The sequence below is a fragment of the Catharus ustulatus genome, chromosome 3 (assembly GCF_009819885.2).
Source record: "Catharus ustulatus isolate bCatUst1 chromosome 3, bCatUst1.pri.v2, whole genome shotgun sequence".
NCBI lineage: Eukaryota > Metazoa > Chordata > Aves > Passeriformes > Turdidae > Catharus > Catharus ustulatus.
The window spans coordinates 117742642-117764668 of NC_046223.1; the positions used below are offsets into that span (position 1 = coordinate 117742642).

The 22027-nt window shown below is 43.2% G+C and overlaps 1 protein-coding gene across 2 annotated transcripts in view; it reads right to left on the minus strand.

The window, feature by feature from the left end:
* Positions 1-22027, minus strand: part of MSRA (methionine sulfoxide reductase A) — a 242530-nt gene that overhangs the window by 114235 nt on the left and 106268 nt on the right. For both annotated transcript variants that reach the window (XM_033056459.2, XM_033056460.2), the window contains one exon: positions 15450-15569. In XM_033056459.2, coding sequence (XP_032912350.1) covers positions 15450-15569 — 120 coding nt within the window. The remainder of the gene's footprint in view (positions 1-15449; positions 15570-22027) is intronic.

The following is a 22027-nucleotide window of genomic DNA, read 5'->3' on the forward strand; positions in this document are numbered from 1 at the left end:
AACTTCCATTTAGCAAGCTTATAATAAAAATTAAAAGATACTAATAAATACTGTGCTTATAAGCTGGTCTAAATCTATCCAAAATGCCCTGCAGTGAAGTCTTACATCAGTTATTATTGAAACATTAAATGCTTTTCTTCCAGGCTTCCAGCAATCAATTTAACTTTCAGTCATCTTGTCCCCATATGTGCTGCTCCTGTTGATGAAATGGCTATTAATAAAGGAATAGATGGCTATGAATTAAAGCAAGCTCTACTTAATCACATTAATCCAGAGTATGTTAAAGGCTTCAATTTTCTAAATAATTTTGGGCTTAATGCCTCTGAGATGGGCAGACTGCTCTATTGATGCAGCATCTGGTCCAATTTAAGCTGCATTGTGAAGGAGGAATTGTTAGGCCCTTGCAAAAATAAGGAAGACTGACAGTTTTAGGGATGCAACCAAAACTGCTAGGGCTGAGACAAAAGATCCTGCAAGATATTGAAAAAGGGCCCGCCACAATGAAAAGGCAGCCCCTGCTCTGCAAACGCAGCTCCAGTGCTCAGTGAATTGTGTATGATTAACTTACTCCTCCTGATGGGATGAGCACTCCACACACTTCACCAGCGCCGTATTTTCCACTCATTGAACATCCAACAGCTGCTGCTGTGAAATATGTTCACTTACCCATTACATTGGGATACCAATTAGGGAGGAATTATTTCAAAGGGAACGGCACCACCAACACTATCCTTGCAAAAGCAGAAATTTCTGGCTTTGGGGATTTTTTTTTTCCCCTGCTGAGCGTATTTTTTTAAATTATTTTTATTATTATTTTGGTTCTGTAAATGGAGGAATTTTACAATGAAATTAGATTTGCCTTGGCTTGTAGCACTGAAATTCTGCTGCATTCAACTCAGATTTTTTTAAAAAAAAGTATTTTATATACTTCTAGGGGGAATAAAAACCTTCATTGGAGAAGGGGTTTAAAATGTTTTTAGAATATTTCTGTAGGAGAATGATTTTTAAAACCTTATCTTCATAGAAGGTTGTCAGTGAACAAGACAACATAGTACAGTCCATCTATATTTTAATATTAAAACTAATATAACCTTTGTTATTACATTTTTATTATATTTAATATTAAAATTACAAAAGCTTCAGGGGCAGATACTTTGTCAGTAACTTGATTAGAAATTAAAGCTAAATCAAATTAACTTAGTGAATTTTCACTCCATATGTAAGGAATGAATGAAGCCAGAAAGTCACATCCTGCAGAGCTGTAAAGATCTATCTGAAACCTTATTTCAGTTAAAATAATGTTTAAGTTAAATATGGAGAGCAGTTTGGGGGATAGACACTGTATGTAATTTGTAATATTAAATATTGCAAAATGTGGACAATCATAAGGTGCCCAAAGAACATTTTACATGACACACTGGAGCATCTATTTCATCTTACAGGACCTGAGAGCAATCAGAACTTTAAAATAAAAATTAAGCAAAATATCCAGATCTATAGTTCCCCTTCAGCTGAATTCAATAATTTAGGTGTATAAATACCAAAATATAACAGCAAAAATTCTCTGTGACTCCAGGAGATATAACACAATTCAGAGCTCCCCTTGCTGCCTGTGCTTTCCTCCAACACTCAGTCCCAGAAAAATCCACACATCCCTGGATTTCAAAGCCCCTTAGAAGATAAGATAACCTATCTCCCTTTTTCCTGAGTGAGGACAATGGGCAGGAAGAGCTGAAGGTCACCCAAGTCAGCCTTGGAGCCAGGAATGAAAGGGAATGAGCTGGATTCTCCAGGTACCAGCTCAGTTGCTCCTCCTGCCATCCTGCTCCAAAGGGCTGCCAGGAAAATTCCAGCATGGAGCTGCTGCTGGGGAACAGGAGAGGCAGGAGCAGCAAAGGGCAGGACAGCAGAAATCCCAGCACATCCCCTGAAACACCTGGGCTCCCCTCTGAATGCAGTGGGAATGTCTTGGACTGCAGCAGGGAGAGGTTCCAGTCCTGGGAAGGGTTTCCAAAGGGATTTTGTGACCAGCAGGAAAGAGGGGATTCTGTCCCTTTGCCCCACCCGCAGAGCTGCTCCAGCCCTGGGGACAACAGAAGGATATGGAGCTGCTGGAGAAACTCCAGAGGAATCCACAGAATCCTTCTGGAGCCAGGCTGGGAGAGCTGGGGGTGTTCACCTGGAGAGGAGAAGGATCCAGAGAGAGCTCAGAGCCCATTCCAGAGCCTAAAGGGGCTCCAGGAGAGCTGGAGAGGGACTGGGGACAAGGCATGGAGGGACAGGACACAGGGAATGGCTTCCACTGCCACTGGGATATTGGGGAGGAATTGTTCCCTGGGAGAGTGGGGAGACCCTGGAATAGAATTCCCAGATGTCTGGGGTTACAATCCAGAGTGTGATAAAAGGTATCTGTTCTGTCACCATCTGTTGAGGGTGGGGCAGTGATCCTGATCTCCCTGGCAGATATTCTGCTAATGGGCCATCCATTGAAACCAGGCAGGGCATTGTTCTTTATCTTTTCACAACCCATCCTTCCTCCAGCCAGTCATTTTCTGCTCATGGCCATTGAGTCCCACTGTGGCACTGATAAAATTACTGCATCCCATTGGGAGTTGCTCCAGCCAGGGGGAAGAGCCCAACATTTCTTACCAAGATAAAAACAGAGGTTTTGGGACACTAAGGGAGCCCCTTTCTCCACTGGACTCCAGAGGAAAACCGGATTTCTCCACATCCCCACTGGACCTCCTGTCCACCTGACCACCACTGTCAGGGTTTGGGGGTTGTTTCTTTGTAGTGCTGTATTTCTATTTTAGTTTCCCTAGTAATGAGCTGTTATTCCTATTCCCATATCTTTGCCTGAGAGCCCCTTGATTTCAAAATGATAATAATTTGGAGGGAGGGGGTTTACATTCTCCATTTTAAAGAAAAGCTCCTGCCTTTCTCAGCAGACACCTGTCCTCCAAACTAGGACACCAGAGAAGCTGTGGCTGCCCCTGGATCCCTGGAAGTGTCCAAGGCCAGGTTGGATGGGGTTTGGAGCACCCTGGGACAGTGGAAGGTGTCCCTGTCATGGCAGGGTTGGCACTGGATGATTTTTAAGGTCACTCCCCATCCAAACCATTCTGGGATCCCAAAGAGGTTCTGTTGCTGCTGTGACAAGCACAGGGGCAGTTCAGGGATTCCTGGAAGAGGTGAGAAAAGAGGGAATTATTTCCTGAGAACTCTTTGAAAACGTGTGAGAAGTCATTATCTGCTCTTTATGGAATACACTGGGAGCAGGAGCTGTAATGGATAAGTTGTTCCTCAAACTCAGGGCCATTCTTGTGATGAAGAGCTGTTAAATAGGCCTGAGTACAAATAAATAACCACTTGTCGTGCAGCTGATTTAAAAAGAACTCATTTCTAGGTGTAATTCTATGGCAACAGCTTTTGTAAGGCACTCTTTGACACTGCAGCAGAGCTCCTGTTTAACAATTCAAATGCAGAAAAGATGGGAATAAAGGAGGCAAAAAGCAACTCAGCGAGATCTCTGCTCGCAGCTCAATTGTTTTGATAAATTCTGCCCTTACAAGTTATATGAACATCTTGCGTGCAGACAAATCCTGTTTCGTGGGAACAATGGGTGTGCATGGAGAAAAGTCTATTATCATATGGAAAATAAAGGAATTAGAGGAGAATCAGAGGCAATAAATAGATGAATATGCAGGGAGACACTTGGCTTTCCACTCAGTTGGTCTGCAGGATTTGCCTTCCATATCTGCTGTGACACTGATTATTCCTGCACTTCACTGGATCAAAACTGCCTGGCAGAAAAGCAGGAGCAACAAATGCAGTTCTGCTGCAAAGCTGTGCCATTTTTAATTCGTTATTTTATTTTTCAGAGTTGCCTGAAATAGTCATCCCTCAAGCAGGCCCACAGAAATGATTCTCTTTATTATGCAAAGTTCCATAAATCTCAACTGCTGTGTATGAAAGATACTGCTAATCTTTGGAGACTTTGGGTTGGAGTCTGTGAACTTTTTGGGAAAGACCAGGAAAAGTATTTTGCCTTTCCTAGTTAATTAGATCAGGAACTATGGAGTTGGTAGTAAAATATTGCTGAACTTTGGTGTGACAGCCCTTGGTTCCAACACCTGCCCAGGGCATTTGGAGTCTGGATCCCAAAGGACTCCCAAAATAAGAGACAATTCTGTTGAAGTCTCCTAACTCCAGGTTTAGAGGAAATGCTCAGGATGCACATTGCTTACATGTCCTGGTAAAGCCAGGCCACTGCTGAGACACCAATGTGAGATTAAAAAATTATAAAATCATCAATCCAATTCAATTTCCCAGCACTGCCAAGGCCACCACTGTCCCATGTCCCCAAGTGTCACATCCATGTAGATTTTAAATCCCTCCAGGGATGGACAATCCACCACTGACCTGGGAAACACATTCCAATGCTTGCTCACCCTTTCCATGGAGAAATTCCTGCTGATGTCCAACCTGAACCTGCCCCGGCACAGCTTGAGGCCATTTCCTCTTATCCTGGGGGAGCAGACCCCAACCCCCCTGGCTGTCCCCTCCTGTCAGGGAGTTGTGCAGAGCCACAAGGTCCCCCCTGAGCCTCCTTTTGTCCAGGCTGAGCCCCTTTCCAGCTCCCTCAGCCTCTCCTGGTGCTCCATTCCCTTCCCTGGACACCAGGTGCCAGTTGGGTTTTCTTCTACTGCTTGGGGCAATCTGGGCAGAGAGAAGAAGAAGAGGCAGAAAGGAAAGATTCTGGAATTCATTGCCAGGGTTAACACCTGGGCTGATGCACCTTGCAGCAGCTTCATGCCAAGTACAGTGTGGGAAGGCAAATCTCTTCTTTTCCCTGTGCAAGAATCTCATCTTGTTTGCTTCTATTTCCACATTTTGGATTGTTTTGATATGGATTCCATTTTTCCCATTGGATTAAGCACTGCTGCATGTTCAGGGGAAGAAGGAAGAAATCTCTCTCCACCCAAAATCTGACCCACTTAATTGCAAACTGGATCCTACTTTCCTTGTGCTTTCCAACCTAAATTCAGCTCAGACTAAAGACACCAGATCCCAGCCTATCCTTTCCCATTTAATTTTAGCTTCACCTAAAGACTTCTGACCGCCTCACAAAGGCAGCTGGGACATGAGGGGAGAGCTCATTACACATTGCTCCTCTCTTTGAACACCTTTGAACACCTGCAGAAGGGCTGAACTGGCCCTGAGCACAGAGCAGCGAGGCAGCAGAGAAAATGAAACCATTTGTTAAAACAAAATAAATGAAGCGGTGAAAAATAATGGTCCCATCTGCACCTACCACTGGTTCAGGGTCAGCTCTGCTGGAGCCAAAAATTCAAAGGAGAAGGGTGGGATAGAATCCTGACCACCTCCCCCACCATCACCAGCCCTTTCTGAAAATAATAACAATAAAAATGTCAATATTTAGCACTCTTGCAATGCTTTGTAGCTTCAAACAGTGCAGAAACAGGGCAGGATCAGTGAGAGTGGAACTTCTTTTTCCAAGGCTGTTTGCTCCTTGGTAGCCACATTTTTATCTTATCATCACATGAACAGGCTGAGAGAAATTTCTTCCTGATGTAACACCATTAACATCAGCAGAATTACGTCTAGGATCAGTTTGACCCAATTTATTACTTTTTTAGCAGATGATAAGTGTGCTATAATGGTATTCCATTTGACTTGGAACAAAGAATTTGCACAGCATTCAGCAGAGGGAATAACATGATTATACCTTGTGTCCTTTCCAAATAAAAATCTAAGCCATTAAAACACCAAAAAAAAAAAACCATTGAGGAAAAAAAAAGCAAAAAAAAGAAGTAAAGAGTGTGTAATTATGACAGTTAATGATAATTCTAACTTTCAGTTTAGCCTATGGTACCTGTCACCTCTCAGGATGAATAAAGCAAATTTGTGGCCTGGATCAATCAGGATCTCCTTAATCCCAGGTCATGGATTAACTTTTTGCTTTACTGGTGTCAGACCCTTCTAGATCACAAATCACTGGGTGAGCAAAACAGCCTCAAACTACCTCAGGGAGGTTCAGGTTGGACATTAGGAAAAACCTTTTTATGGAAAGGGTTCTCACACTCAGGGCAGGGCTGGGTGACATCCCTGGCATGTCCAAACAGCTGTGGAGGTGGCACTTGGGGACATGGTTTGTGTGCTGGTGGTTGGACCCAGTGATCTCAGATTTTTTTTTCCCAAACTTTCCATCTTTTCCAGCTTTACTGATTCCATGAATGGAGGTCACCAAGTGCCAGCAAACAGGAATGCAGCTCAGTTTTTCATGGCTCACAAGAGCCCTGAGAGGAAGCACCAACCCCATCCACATCACGCTCCAGCTAAACCCCAGTAACAGCCTGGGAACCCAAGGACAGCAGAATTAAAGCTGATTTCCATTCCCTTCCTCTCTCCCCCAACCCAGGCAGTGACATCTTTGTACACACTGAGATCATGGTTCCTCATATTAATTAAAATTCTCCTAAGCCTTGATTTCTCCAACTGTCTGCACAATCTGCTGTCTTTTTTCTCAGTCTGACACAACACTTTGGGAGTAAAGGACCTTCTTTTTTTCCTCTGCTTTCACCACCAAGGTCCCAGCCCACGCCAAGTCCAGCATTCAGAATATTAAACCCACTTTTTTTAGCATTTTTGTTCTGCTGCTGCACTCTCTTTGCAGAAAGCAAAGTTTTCCTAGATTTTATGGAAATGTGACATTAGGAGAAAATCACTCGAAGGCATTTCAGCTACAATTAACATTCCTCACTCCTCAGAAAGAAAATAAAAACAGCTTCTAATTGAATCGCTTGACTGAGTAAACACTGGATTAAACCAAGAGGGGAAGGAGCAGACAACAAAAACTCCAGTTGGACAAATGTTGTGATTGGGGTTTGTTTTCCCAGGAACACTGGATGAGTGTGGATGCATTGTGGGCATGTGTGGGAACACAGACACTGCCACAAAGCTTTTCTGGGCTCAGAAACGTCTCCAGGCAGAGAAACCTCATGATTCCCTCTTGATTCTTCCCAGACTGAGCATTCCTAGGATCCATGGATTTAAAAGGGATGGTTGGGAATGTCAGTACACACAACACACCTCAGAAGGATTGAGAACAAGAACAGAGCAGTGCAAAGAGTGCACTGAGCTTCTCAGAGCAAAATATTTCCTGCTAAGTACAAGGAGGAGTCCTGGCTATGTAGAATCCTGGAATTAGAATGGTTTGGGTTGGAAGGGACCTTAAAAGTCCCACCCTCTGCCATGGCAGGGACACCTTTCCCCATCCCAGGCTGTTCCAAGCCCTGTCCAGCCTGGCCTTGGGATCCAGAGGCAGCCACAGTTTCTCTGGCAATTCCATCCCAGCGAAGAATTTCTTCCCAGTATCCCATCTAAACCTACTCTGTCAGTGTAAACCCATTCCCCCTTGTCCTGTCCCTCCAGGCTCTTGTAAAAATTCCCTCTCCATCTTTCTTGCAGGCTCCCTTTTCCTTTTGCTTTTCATGAAGAAGCTGCTTTAGAAGCCAAACAGAACAAACCTTCAGTTGATTTTTAACAGCTCCAAGAGGGCTCTTTCCAAGGTAGGAAGTTTCTCCTCCTCTGGAAGGACAGGTGTCAGGTCAGACACCTCAGGTTGGTCACTTTGTCCACATCTCCAGTGACCTCACCCATGCAGAAATCAGGCGTGCTCTGAGAGCTGCAGGAACCAGACCAGCTTAAGGTCCCTCCCTAATTCCAGGATCACAGTTTGGTACACTCAGTAAGTGGCTTTGTAGCTTATTCTTACTTTGCAAGTGTCTCCAGAGCAAAAACAAAAATTTCATGATTATAAGCCGCACCATTTTGACTAAAATTTTGGTCTGAACCCAAAGTGTGGCTTATAATCAGGTGCAGTTTATATATGGACAAAGAACAAAAAGTTGCTGTTTTAGTTTGGAGGACAGGTGTCTGCTGAGAAAGGCAGGAGCTTCTCTTTGAAATGGAGAATGGAAACCCCCTCCCTCCAAATTATTATAATTTTGAAATCAAGGGGCTCTCAGGCAAAGATATGGGAATTAGGAATAATAGTTCTTTACTAGGGAAATTAAAATAGAAATACAGCACTACAAAGAACAAACCCCAAACCCTGACACAGTCAGAGTACAACCTGACACCCGTCAGGCAGGGTGTTGGCAGCAGTCCCATCCCATGGTGGCTGCATCCTCCTGCAGTGACAGATGTGGCTCAGTTGGAGCAGTGCTCCTGTACAAGGTGCAGTTTCCCTCCGGAGCTCCAGTGGGGATGTGGAGAAATCCGGTTTTCCTCTGGAGTCCAGTGGAGAAAGGGGCTCCCTTAGTGTCCCAAACCCTCTGTTTTTATCTTGGTAAGAAATGTTGGGCTCTTCCCCCTGGCTGGAGCAACTCCCAATGGGATGCAGTAATTTTATCAGTGCCACAGTGGGACTCAATGGCCATGAGCAGAAAATGACTGGCTGGAGGAAGGATGGGCTGTGAAAAGATAAAGAACAATGCCCTGCCTGGTTTCAATGGATGCCCATTAGCAGAATATCTCCCATGGAGATCAGGATCACTGCCCCCACCCTCAACAGATGGTGATAGAACAGATACCTTTTCTCACACTCTGGATTGTATCCCAAGATAGTTGCCAACACACGGACGTGTGTCTTATAATCAGGTGCGTACAATAAATACAAGGAACACAGAAAGGAAGGAGCCCTCACTGGCCACCATAACGAGTGAGCTTTTTGGTAACATCATTTTCACAAACACTCCAAACTGTTCTAGGACTGGTGGCCACAGCTCACATCATAATTTTTTATCCTGAGTAAATGAATAACAGCAACTGTTTGAACTATTGGGTAAGAAAAAACACATCCTGACAGCAGCCTTGTGCATAAGTGATATTTTCAGACCTCCTATGGCAGATCTGTCTGTTTTTATCCAGTGCCTTGTTTTTTCATCATTTCCCAACTCACCTATTGCTCTGAGCCCTACTGATGGTACAAAAGTACAGCACATCACTATGGAATACTCATAAATAAGGGAGGAATATCATTAAAGCAGATTTTTCCTCGAGTCTCAGAATAAATACTTAATTTCCAGACACGTTGATTTGTAGCTGCCAAGAATTAACCTTTAGCAAAATACCCTTTAACAAGTTCTCTTTGAAACTTCCTGCACAGGTTCAGCACCAGAGTTAATGAACCCCCAATTTCCCCTCCTATTTGTGAATGCCAGGAATAAAATCACATTAAAGAGGTGGATAAACAAATTAATATGGAAAAGGTCATCGGTGATGATTGAAGACTAAATCATTAATACCTGGAAGCTGGCAGGTAAATGGAGACAGAACTTGGTCTGGTTTGGGTGGGAAGGGACCCTAAAGTTGATCCAGTTCCAAGCCCTGCCACAGGCAACCTAGACCAGTTTTTTCCAAGCCCCATCCAGCCCAATTCATGGTGATTTTTGTTGGAGTGGATTTTTGCATCCTTGGTGTGAACCAGCACAGCAGATACATTCCAAACAGTCCAATACCCTCCCTTTCTTTTAGTCCTTTTCTGAGATAAAATATCCAAGAAATTTCCAGAAAAGTAGTTTAAATAAAAAGGGGATTTGGTTCCTGAGTGAAGGGTAAAATAAACCTTTGAGTGACCCAGTTATCCCAGCAATGGCCAAGGTATTCCATAAAACATCCTGGGGTCAAGAAAAGAGTGATCCACCCTCTCTCCTACCCCATTGTAGGAGCAGCCATGTCCCATTTTTGGGAAGGGTTTTGAACTCAATGAGCAAGAAACCAGTAGAGTCCCAGCTGTACCCCAATTATCTTTTATCAGAAGTATTTTGGGTGCCTTGTGAGTTATCCCACAGGTAAAGATCTCTGCTGCAGTGTTAAAAAGAATTAACTGAGTCCTACAAATCATTTAAGAGGGGGGTTGCACCTTATTACTGTGGGAAAGTTGCCCACAGATGGAAGTGGTGGAATTTTTATCACTCTGGGTGCTCAAATAAAAATTGAATTAGTTTTTTCCATTGCTTCCAGCCAGGGCTTCCAGCCTGAGAGGTACAAAGGGATGGGTTGTAGCTTGAAATAGGTTTTGATATTTCACCCAGGAGTTTGCAGGTGCCATCCTACACCTTGTCTAATCCCAGCTTCACAATCTGCCCTTTTTTAGTGCACCAAAGCTTCTGAAAGGCTTTTGTCTCTTTTGTCTCTCTGAAAAGAATTCACCTGCAATGGATGTGCTCAAGTCTTAGCCCACAACAAATCCATGAGGAAATCCAAGAACTCCCCTGAAAGCTCTGGCTTTCCCCAAAATCCTTCTCCAAGTATCCTTTATGTTGGTGCTGCAGTGCACAACACTCATGAGGATCCAAATTTTTTGCCTTTCCCTTCACTGGATGAAATTATTCTTGTCTTCCTCATGGACCAAATTCTCCTCTCCAGGAGGAAGCTCAGGTAAAAGTGTGAGTGTCTGCAAAGGCAAGACAGAGCACAACTTCACTATCATAATTCACTTATTAAAATCTGAACTACAACAGTCTGGGGCACAGCTGAGCAAACAGAAGCAAGTTAAACTCCTGTGGTTTGATAATTTCATTATTCATCCAACACCTAGAAACTGTGCAGGTCACTTGTAGAATTATTCAAAATCTTAATCACCTCAGTGAGACAAGAGCCAATTTCCAAACTTTCCTATGCCAGCACAGGAAGGTGTTCCATAAAACAAGCAAGTCAGAGGGGGTGATGTTTGCACAGAGTAATTGCAGTGCTCTCCCAATTTCAGAAAAAATACATTATCACACTGACACCACAGCATTTCAGGCCTGAAAGGAAGGAAGATTGCACCTGGGAGAATGAGCAGCAGGAGCAGCAAAAGGAACACAACCCCAATAAACAAGAAATGTAGGGAAAATACCAACATGTTCCATCACCTGCTTCAGCTCCAGAGTCACAGATTCCCAAGAGCTGCAGCTTCTCCCTGGTTTCACAGACAGTGGTTTTGGGTTGGAAGAGACCTTAAAATTCATCCCTTTCCACCTCCTCTGCCATGGGAACTCTCCCAGGTTGCTCCAAGCCCCATCCAGGCTGGCCTTGGACACTTCCAGGGGTCCACCCTGTGCCAGCCTCACAGGGAAGGATTTATTCCCAATATCCACCACCTGTACCCACCACCAATTCTGGGAGCACACTTAGCACAGACTGAATAACTGCCTTTGAAGCTTATTTTTTCTTTACAAGGTCTCCACAGCAAAAAAACAAAAAGAACAAAAAGTAGGAACTTCCCCCACTGGCCACACCAACAGCACTGAGCTTTTTTATAACACCATTTTCACACACACAACGTGTTCTGTACATTAAAAAAAAAAGCAGCTCTGTGTTGCATCTTCTGTTTTCAGGTCCAGTGACACAGGGAACATCAGAGCCCCATCCTGCACAGTCTCCTGTGAAAATAAAACTCCTCTGGGAGCTTCCTGCAGGCTCCAGGTCAGAAGATTTTGTCTTTGACTTGCTCTGTAATGGTTCTTTCAACCTCTGGGGCTCCCACATTTTCATCTTATATATATCTTTAATAAAGCAGGAGACAGGAAAGATGGAAACAATGCATCTCAGTGGAATACAATTCAAATAAAGTTGTTAATAATAAATAATGGATTTGGTATTTATATTGCTGCTGCAACCCAAGCCTGTGATTGTGGGCAATGCTGGGATAAATAGATGAAAGGGGCAGAGGACAGCACTGAGGCTATTAGGATTTTAAATTTGCCACGAGGCACAATCAGGTATCTAAATAATAAATATCACTTTGGTTTCTTCAAGCCTGAAGCAGACAAGACATTAACCCTGAGAAGTCAAATTCTGAGATGGAAAAGTGAAATCAACCTTGAGCTCTCTCAGCAGAGCTGCTCCATCCCTTGAGGACAAGCAGCTTTTTGTTTTCCAGGCAATGGCAAATTTATTTACCATTTATTTACCATTAAAAAAATAAATATTTTTTTCTGTTTCATCTTTACATGACAAATCTACAGGCTCCATTTCTGCATCCTGGATTTTAAGGTGTAATGAAGATTTCTTGGTCAACTTCTCTGCTTAAAAAAAACCATGTCAGTAGTGTCAGCTTTGAAAATTTGGAGGTGGAGCTGTAGAGGAGCAGGTAAGTGAAATTCAGTGCATCTGTTGGGTTCTTGTTGCCAAGGTTTTATCGTTGCAGCAGCATCTGCCATCACCTTTCCAAACGATTTTTGAAGTGAAATTGCTACATTCATTTTATTTCATGACTTAGCAATCGTAGGGAGGACAAATTATAGTTTCTAGGGTCATATCAAGGTTTAGATGCACATCCAGGAGGATCCTAGGACGATAATCTCATGATTGCAGAGACACAACTTGCTCCAACTGTTCTGGTTAACAAAAATTACAGATTTGCTACAAAATCCTGTTCTTCAATTGCTACAAAGAAATACACAAAACAGCAATTCCCACAGTTCATGACATTACCTTTGATTGATGCAGTATTTTGTACTTGGTCTGACCTTTCCATCCTTTCTCACAGGTGAACTTGGGGGGGGAAAAAAAGGGGAGAGGTGGAGCAATTGGCCAATCCTATCAAGGCACAGATCAAGGGCATGGTGAGCACTGAGATTCTTCACAGTCATTAAAATTCCTATATCCTGTTCTTATGAGGATTAAAAAAAAGACCAGACAAAGGCACAACAGGAATCTATTCTCTTGACAGCAATTTAATAACAAAAGAAAATGTTCTGAGCCACTCTCATTACTGCTTGGAAACTTTAATCTTGTGGACTTAGTTCCTGTCCATGGAAACCTTCAGATCCCTTTTACAAGCTACAGAAAGGGAATATTTGTAGTTTAATTATACATTTAGACACTTTGGAGAACCAGAGCCGCTTTGGAAGTGTTGTGGAAGGGTTCTCCAAGGAATACAAGGTCATGTTGGAACATCAGGAGAGTCAAAAATTCACCCAGGGCTGAATCCCCTCTGCTCTGAGCCAAGCTGGGAGAGCTGGGAGTGCTCACCTGGAGAAGAGAAGGATCCAGGGAGAGCTCAGAGCCCCTTGCAGAGCCTAAAGGGGCTCCAGGAGAGCTGGAGAGGGACTGGGGACAAGGGATGGAGGGACAGGACACAGGGAATGGCTTCCCACTGCCACTGGGATATTGGGAAGGAATTGTTCCCTGGGAGGGTGGGGAAATCCTGGAATAGAATTCCCAGAGAAGCTGTGGCTGCCCCTGGATCCCTGGAAGTGTTCAAGCCCAGGCTGGATGGGGCTGGGAACAACCTGGGACAGTGGAAGGTGTCCCTGTCATGAGTTTTAAGGTTCCTTCCCACCCAAAACCATTCCAAGATTCCAGGATTCCATGAACATGCTGACAGTTTGTCACAGGACACTATTCTGCATTTTTAGGCAAATCTGAGAAGCCAAGAACTTTCCAAAATTACATTTTTTTCTCTCTTGCCATCAACAGCTCCTGAAAAATTCCCATCAGATTTCCCATTGTTGCCTTTAATACCAGCAGTTTATGCACAAATATGTAAAATTAAACCCCACATTACCCAGCCAAACCCTCCCCACTCCTTTCCACCCTCAAATAACAACATCCCAACCACCACCCTGCTCTGGGCTTATGGAATTAACTTGGGAAATCACCAGCTGACCACAGGAACAGGAGGTAACAGAGCAAGAAATTAATTTTCCCTCTCTCCACTCTCTTCCATCAGCTATTTAGAAGCCTTCCAGGTGACCTTTGGAAGCCAAGACATTTTAAGGAGAACTGGAAATCCAATATGGAAGAATCAGTCAAAAGACAAATTCTTAAGTAAGAGACACTGGTATTCCTCAGAAAAAACATGAATTTGCTGCTGAGGAGATGTGAAACAACTTCACAGCCAAATATTTTACATAACTCAGAGCAGAAACAAAGTCTGTGTGGCACATTTTTATATTGAATTGCAATTATTAGAAATTGTGATTTGTGCATGAGGGAAAATGCTTTAAAGATGAGAATTGACAAGATTATAAATTGGTTTAATTCACTAAATCTCAGCCTTCTGACTAATACCATATAATAACCAGACATGTTTGATTTTTCCTTACATTCCAGTCACTGAAGATAAACAAAGAAAACAACTGGAAGCAAACCCAAATGACCTGCTCACATGTGAACAGCCTGAACCACAAGCCTATAAACGACCCTGTTTTTAAGGAAATCATCCTTAGCTGTGTATTTTATATGGTAATTGTACATCCCCAGTTTATGAATAACAACAGCAGAGTTCTTCCCTCCTGATTTCAGTGCCACTTGAGCTATGCAGATTTCTAAGAGCTTATGAATATACACAGCAACAGAATTGTTCTGAACATCTGTAAGCAAAATATGAAAAGATGTTTGGTGCTGAATGAACATCCTGGGTTGTCTAATGCTGGCCAAAAATGGTGTATTTGTGTATTAGGGGAATGCACTGAAAATAGCTCCAAGTCCTGCACGCCCTCCAGAAGGCTTTTTCACATTGTCCTCTGTATGGCTGCCACCAAAAAATGGAAAAAGAATTTTCCATTCCATCCTATTCAATTTTAATTTCCCTTCCCATTTTACATTTCCATTCCATTCCAATTTAATTCCCTTTCCCTCTTTTTCCCTTTCCCTTTCCTTTGCCCTCTTCCTTTTCCCTTCCCTTCTCTTTCCATTTCCATTTTTTATTTCCATTCCATTCCAATTTAATTCCCTTTCCTTTTCTTATTCCCTTTCCTTTTCCCTTTCCCTTCCATTTCCATTTTTCATTTCCATTCCATTCCATTCCACTCCACCTTAAGTCATCCCTTCTCCCCCTTTTCACAATTCCCAGGAAGTTTTTGCCTTTTTGGCTGCCTTGCAGACCCTCTGCACAGGGTTTCAAGTGTCCATTATTTCTTTGTGCCACTTTTCACACCCTTTCCATGAATCCATGTGAGAGTTTGTCACTATGAACAAGTCCCAGTGTCAGCATTTGGCATAAAAATGTTAACAAGAAAACAAACCAAAGGAAAACTTCCAAGTGAGTCCAGGAAAGGATTTCAGGATTTTATCCACCAGCAGCCAGGGGTTCTGTGCTTCAGATCATAGAAAGAAACTGCCTTGGGGTTTTGTAGTGTAGAGTGAAAAATAAATGCAAGGGTTTTTCCTGGAAATGACAGGATGGTGTGCACTGAACTGTGTGAAAAATTAACAGATTATTAATCAGAACAGAATATTTGTCCATGCCTTGACTCATTAATTATCAGGAGACAGCAATGGGATGGGCATCCAAAGATTTCAGCACATTTAGGATGTGAAACCAACCCCAAATCTCCTCAGTCACTGCAGTCACTCATTTCACTCTTTGCTGTCACTCAGAATTCAGGATTCCACCCCCAATCCTTAAAAACCAACGAGGACAGACTCACCTGAGCACACCTCTTTGTAGGTGGGGTTTGGGGTGTGTCCTCCTGCATAACCCACTTGAGTGGAGTAGACTCCTTTCTGCCTCCAGAACTTCCTCTCAGCTCCCCAGAAACAGCCCATACCTGAAGAGGGCACAAAACACACATTGCAAGGTCAAAATCTGCCACTACCAAATCATTCATTTGCATGTTAATTGATAGAGGGCAGAGTGGAGGGAGCATCCATAGGCAGCACCTGCTGGTCAAGTGTTTTCCAAGTTTATTTATAGGGTAACTATAAAGAGAAACCCATTCTGCATCAGAGCACGACTCAAACACAGCTTGATTTATGCTTCTGAATATCAATTTATCACAGAGGGCAAACCTTGGGAGGGTTTGGAGGCCCAAACAAGGAGAATTCTCATGCACACACCAAAAAAAAAGTTCCTTACAAGGCGATTGTGCTGTTTGTGCAGCACCATTTTTACCTGAGCTGATTAGGATCTGTCAAAACACAATAATTTGTATTAATGGCAAACAGTTATTTAATTTTCTGCTTTCAGGCAGAGGTGGCAGCAATAATGGATTATATTATATGTTATATAAAGGGAAAAATGCTTCATTTTAACAATTTATGCAGAGATATTTGATGTTCAGACAAGATTTTGTAGTTATTCACCCCCATGGCAAATTATCAAAGGACATCAGAGTGTTTAAGGGTGCAAATTAAAACCTCTCCTGGCTAAAGGAATTCAGGAACAAACACCACCAACACTGACAATTGTCTGATGGCTTAGTTAAATAAATGTTTAAGGGACTATTTATTAAATTATTTATTTAGAATGTCATGGAGCTTCCAGTATTGTCATGCTGGAGCAACGAATTTTCCTTTTCAATTATAACATCCTGTTATTATTCCCTTTCTAAAACAGTTGAAATAAGAGCAGTAAAAATAAACTAAATATTAAATACACTATTTCTATATAGACAGAAATCAGTGATCCATGAGAGTTTTCTCCTGGTAACACTGCAGATATGACAGGTTAAAAAGTCACAGAAATGATCCTTCAAAGCAAAACCAGAAGAACAGAGCAGCCCCTTCTCCAACCTTGATGGCTCATGATGTTCTTTCTTTGAACTTTCAGAGATGAACTTCAAATTTAAGTTTTAATGCACCAAAAAGTACAGAACTGGGATTTCCAATTCAGATACTTAAATGAGATGCAGAATTTAAGAGCCAAGGCTGCTCCTGGAGATCCTGGGAAGAGGCAGAACCTCCTGGAGGACAATTCCTGCGGGAAACATAAATTGATGAAATTGCAATTATTGTCCCATGATTACAGAGATAACGAGAGCTCTTGGACTTGGGTTCTTCACCTAAACCAGACTCCAAACCCCATCCAACCTGGTCTTGGACACTTCCAGGTATCCAGGGGCAGCCACAGCTTCTCTGCAACCTATGCCAGGGTTTCCCCACTCTCACAGTCAACAATTCCTTCCCAATATCCCTTCAAATCCTTCAGTGCTTTGCATCCTTATTATTGCAAGGGGAGTTTGAGCTCCAGCTGCCTGAAATCCCAGCTGTGCCTGCAGCAGAGGAAGGACTCTGGAGCCAATTTATCACTGTCTGGCCAAGGAGCAACACCACCCATGCCAAGGAATGGGACAGATCCACATTTTATTTCACATCGTGTTCCTAGGCCAGCACCTGAGTGTGAATGAGCAATCCAAGATTAAGGAGACAACCCAAACTCAGCTTGGAGTTCAGGTGCAAGCCAAAGTTCAAATACAAAGAAGAAATGCTCATTCTTAGCGTTTTATTTAAGATTTTAATGCTCAATAAATCCCTAGTGTTGCTGTTGAAGTCCCTGACCATCAGGGCTGTTGCCAATGATCTGTTCAATACAGTAATTTCACGATTATAAGCCACACGTTACAATCCAGAGTGTGATAAAAGGTATCTGTTCTATCACCATCTGTTGAGGGTGGGGCAGTGATCCTGATCTCCATGGGAGATATTCTGCTAATGGGCCATCCATTGAAACCAGGCAGGGCATTGTTCTTTATCTTTTCACAACCCATCCTTCCTCCAGCCAGTCATTTTCTGCTCATGGCCATTGAGTCCCACTGTGGCACTGATAAAATTACTGCATCCCATTGGGAGTTGCTCCAGCCAGGGGGAAGAGCCCAACATTTCTTACCAAGATAAAAACAGAGGTTTGGGACACTAAGGGAGCCCCTTTCTCCACTGGACTCCAGAGGAAAACCAGATTTCTCCACATCCCCACTGGAGCTCCGGAGGGAAACTGCACCTTGTACAGGAGCACTGCTCCAACTGAGCCACATCTGTCACTGCTGGAGGATGCAGCCACCATGGAATGGGACTGCTGCCAACACCCTGCCTGACTGACGGGTGTCAGGTTGTACTCTGACTGTGTCAGGGTTTGGGGTTTGTTCTTTGTAGTGCTGTATTTCTATTTTAATTTCCCTAGTAAAGAACTGTTATTCCTAATTCCCATATCTTTGCCTGAGAGCCCCTTGATTTCAAAATTATAATAATTTGGAGGGAGGGGGTTTCCATTCTCCATTTCAAAGAGAAGCTCCTGCCTTTCTCAGCAGACACCTGTCCTCCAAACTAAAACAGCAACTTTTTGTTCTCTGTCCATATATAAGCCACACCTGATTATAAGCCGCACTTTGGGTTTGGACCAAAATTTTAGTGAAAATGGTGCGGCTTATAATCGTGAAATTACTGTAAATATTATTTGGGATTCTCCCATTGATCTCTGTCTCTGACACCTCTTTCCAGGGCAGTGGTAGAGTCTCCATCCCTGGAAGGATTTAAAATCCATGTGGATGTGGCACTTGGGGACATGGATCAGTGGTGGCCTTGGGAGTGCTGGGCGATGGTTGGATTTGATCTTGGAGCAGTTTTCCAATCTAAACTATTTTTTTCCACTAAACTCTGTGGATCTGACCAGTGACCTGTGTCCCCAGCATGGACTCCTCCCTTCTTGCCTCTTCCAGCTGATCCGTGAGTTCACTGAGCTGCCCTTTCCCAGGGACAGAGGGATTTTATTCTCCTGAAGAACCACTCTCATCATTTTCTCAAGTGTGCTGCCACCTCACACAAACAATAAATCCTCCCATCCCCGAGAACAGATAAAATTGAAATCTTTGTCATAATAAAACAACCTGCTGGTAAAGAGACATCATTTACAACAATCCAGCACGAAATTGCTTTCCCCAGCATTAATCCATTCAGCTGATGTTTGTTATTCTGCTAAAGTGGTGCCACGTTCGACAGAGAAATTGTCAGAAGGAGAGAAATATTAACAATAAAACCCCACATAATATTCCAGAATTAGACACGTGAGCTCATGGAGTGCCTGTTTTCCAGAGCATTGGCTGCTTCTAGCCATGGTTAACATGGATAATTATTACCAAAACAGGGAAATAATTTCAGTTCAAGGTTTCACGTGGTTTTGTAGTACCAAAAAAAAAAAAAGAGTTTACTTCCCTTAATTATTACTACTTCAGCAAGGAAATTGAGTAAATAAATAATTTAAATAATAAATTTAAATAATTAAATAAAAATTCAGAGGGGGAAACAAAATAGTAAAAAAAAAAGGAGGAAAAGAACCATAAAAGCAAAATAAGCCACCCATATGATAATTTAAAACTCAAAAACATTAATGTGATTTTAAACTATTTATGAAGTGATTTGCATAATCCCCAGTACTGGGGAAGTGAGTGCAGCTTTGGAGTTACAGAGGGAGCTTCCAGAGGCATTCCTAAGAGGAAGGGAAAAAAAGGAAATACAGGGAAACACACTCACATTTTCAGGAAAAAAAAAGTCTTATTTGAAGATAATGGGTATTGCAGAGGAGTGTTTAAGCACTGAAGACATTTGTCACTTTTTAATTGCTAATTTGCAAAACAAAAACAAGAATAGTGATGGGTTTTGACTGACTCTTAATTGGAGTTTCAAAAGGTATTTTAATATCTTTTTTTCTGGTTTTGAACTTCATACCCAAACAGATTCAGACAGGAATCTTTAAATGTTCAAGCATCCCTATGAAAAATATTAATCAAACAATGGGGGATTAAATTATAGAATCTATATTCCTTTCCAGCATCCACAGCCATTTTCTCCAGCTATTCCCTTTATGGATCCATACTCCTGTAGATCCTCTGAACAAGGTTTTTTTGTCACCAAGGACCCTGTGTTTCCATAGGCAACCCAGAAATTTGCATATTCCTAATAAATAGTCAGCATAAGCTGAAATATTCTTCTAAAATAATGAAAGCAAAGTGCTACTCTGATAAGGGAGATAAGCACTCCATTCTTAGAGATAAAAAAAATTTAAATATTCCAAGAAAAACAGAGCAGAATGGAACCCCAGGTGTTCACAGGGATGAGCAGCTTTATGGATTAACCACACTGACCAGGTCTCCTTTGGCTGCACAGGAGCTTCAGCATCCAGGGATTCATTTATTTGCCTAAATGGAGACATTTGGGATACCTTGAGATGCCTGAGGATACCCAGGACATCTGTGTGCACAAGGCTGGCATAAATGACACAGAATTTGGGAGAGACATGTGAAAGGGCAGGGAAAATGCTTCTGGAAATGGCAAATGGAACTCATGGAATCACAGAATGGCTTGGGTTGGAGGGACCTTAAAAATCATCCAGTTCCACTCCTGCCATGGCAGGGACACCTTCCACAGTCCCAGGTTGATCCAAACCCATCCTTGGACACTTCCAGGGATCCAGGGGCAGCCACAGCTTCTCTGGGGATTCCATTCCAGACCCTCCCCACCCTCCCAGGGAACAATTCCTTCCCAATATCCCACTCAAGTCTCCCCTTTTCCAGTTTGAAGCCATTCCCTGTGTCCTGTCCCTCCATCCCTTGTCCCCAGTCCCTCTCCAGCTCTCCTGGAGCCCCTTTAGGCTCTGCAAGGGGCTCTGAGCTCTCCCTGGATCCTTCTCCTCTCCAGGTGAGCACCCCCAGCTCTCCCAGCCTCTCTCCAGCCCTTGGAACATCTCTGGTGCCTCCTCTGGGCTCTCTCCAGCAGCTCCACATCCCCCTGACATCGGGGAACTCATAACTCCAGGTGGATCTCACCAGAACATACCATTTGCATATTTTACACCAGTCCCTACCCCAGACACAGCCCTTAGAGTCTCTGAATCTGAAGTTGGATCAAATCTCCCAAAATACAGTGATATGTGTCTGAAAGTTGCCTATTTCCCTTCCACATCCATAAAAAATTACCAGCCTGCCAAGCTCAGTAGGACTCTGTGCTGCAGAGATGAATCCCAGACAAAATTACTAATTCCAAAGTTATCTATCCTCATAATATTGTGCACAGCTTGTAACATTGTTCATTGCTTTTTTTTGTGTACAGAAGCCATCACAGAGCACAAAAAAAATATGGGAAAACTTATTTGAAAATGATTCAACATTCCAGACATTTTCCCCCAATCCCACAAGGATTGGGAAATCTCCAAAGGAAATCTTTCCTCACCTTTGCTCTGATCTCTTCTCCAATGCCTGATCTGAAAGATCCTTGGTCTCCACAGAGATTCCCTGATGTAAATTCCTGTTTTTGATTCCATTATCAGATGAGCACAGGCAGTACATTTGCATCAGAAGGGCATTCCTGATCCAAACCCCAGCCTCACAAGCTGCACCTACTCTGTGCTAATTAACACCCATTAACTCCAGGGCTGGTGGAAGCTTTGGGGAATCTCAGCCCCCCATTTATTCCATTTATTTAAAGAAACAAAAGTGGGTGCGTTGTGTTCTATACTGGCCAATTTTCACTTTTTACACTGTGCACATACACAATGTTTTCATTTGTGGAATATTTTTTAATGCTTTTTATCCTTTATCTTTGTGGAATATCCTTCTCTGATGGCATCAGGTGCAGACACACCTGACTCCCCACCGACCTTTCCCTCCTGCCAGCTTTATTCCAATCCTTCCCAGCAGTCCAGCAGAAGCCTCCTTTTTTTCTTTTTTTCTTTTTTGGTCATATTTTGAAGAATGAATGCTTTATTTCCTTGGCATGCCAAGCCTCTCCTGGCCCACTGCCTGCCATCCCTACACCCACACTCCAAGGCACTTTTCCATGCAGCAGATTAAGGAGCTGTTCCCATGCCAGCAATGCTTCTCTGAGGAAGATGAACTGCAAAGGACACGGATCCTGCTCCTCCTTCTGTCAGCAGGATTTTGGGATACATTCCACCAGCTGGGAGGGGTGGGGAGGAAATGTCAGTTTTAAATATAATAAAAAGTGCTGGGAGAACAAAGAGCAGAGTCCTGGAAGCCTCTTCCCAACGCCCAGAGGAGAGGAAAGGAGCAGGACAGGATCTTTCCAGTGCCAGGCTGAGTCCCTGGGAGCAGGGGCTGTGCCAGCTGCTGCAATGCCACAGGATGCAGCCACAGGCTGCTCCCATGCACTGAGGCAGCCAAGAGCACATCCCACTGGCCACCTCAGAGCTTCCTGCCCCAGCCAGCATCTCCTGGAGCTGGAGGTGCAGCTGCCAGGATCCTGCTTCCCTTGGCCAGCACAGCACTTGGCCCAGGTTTTG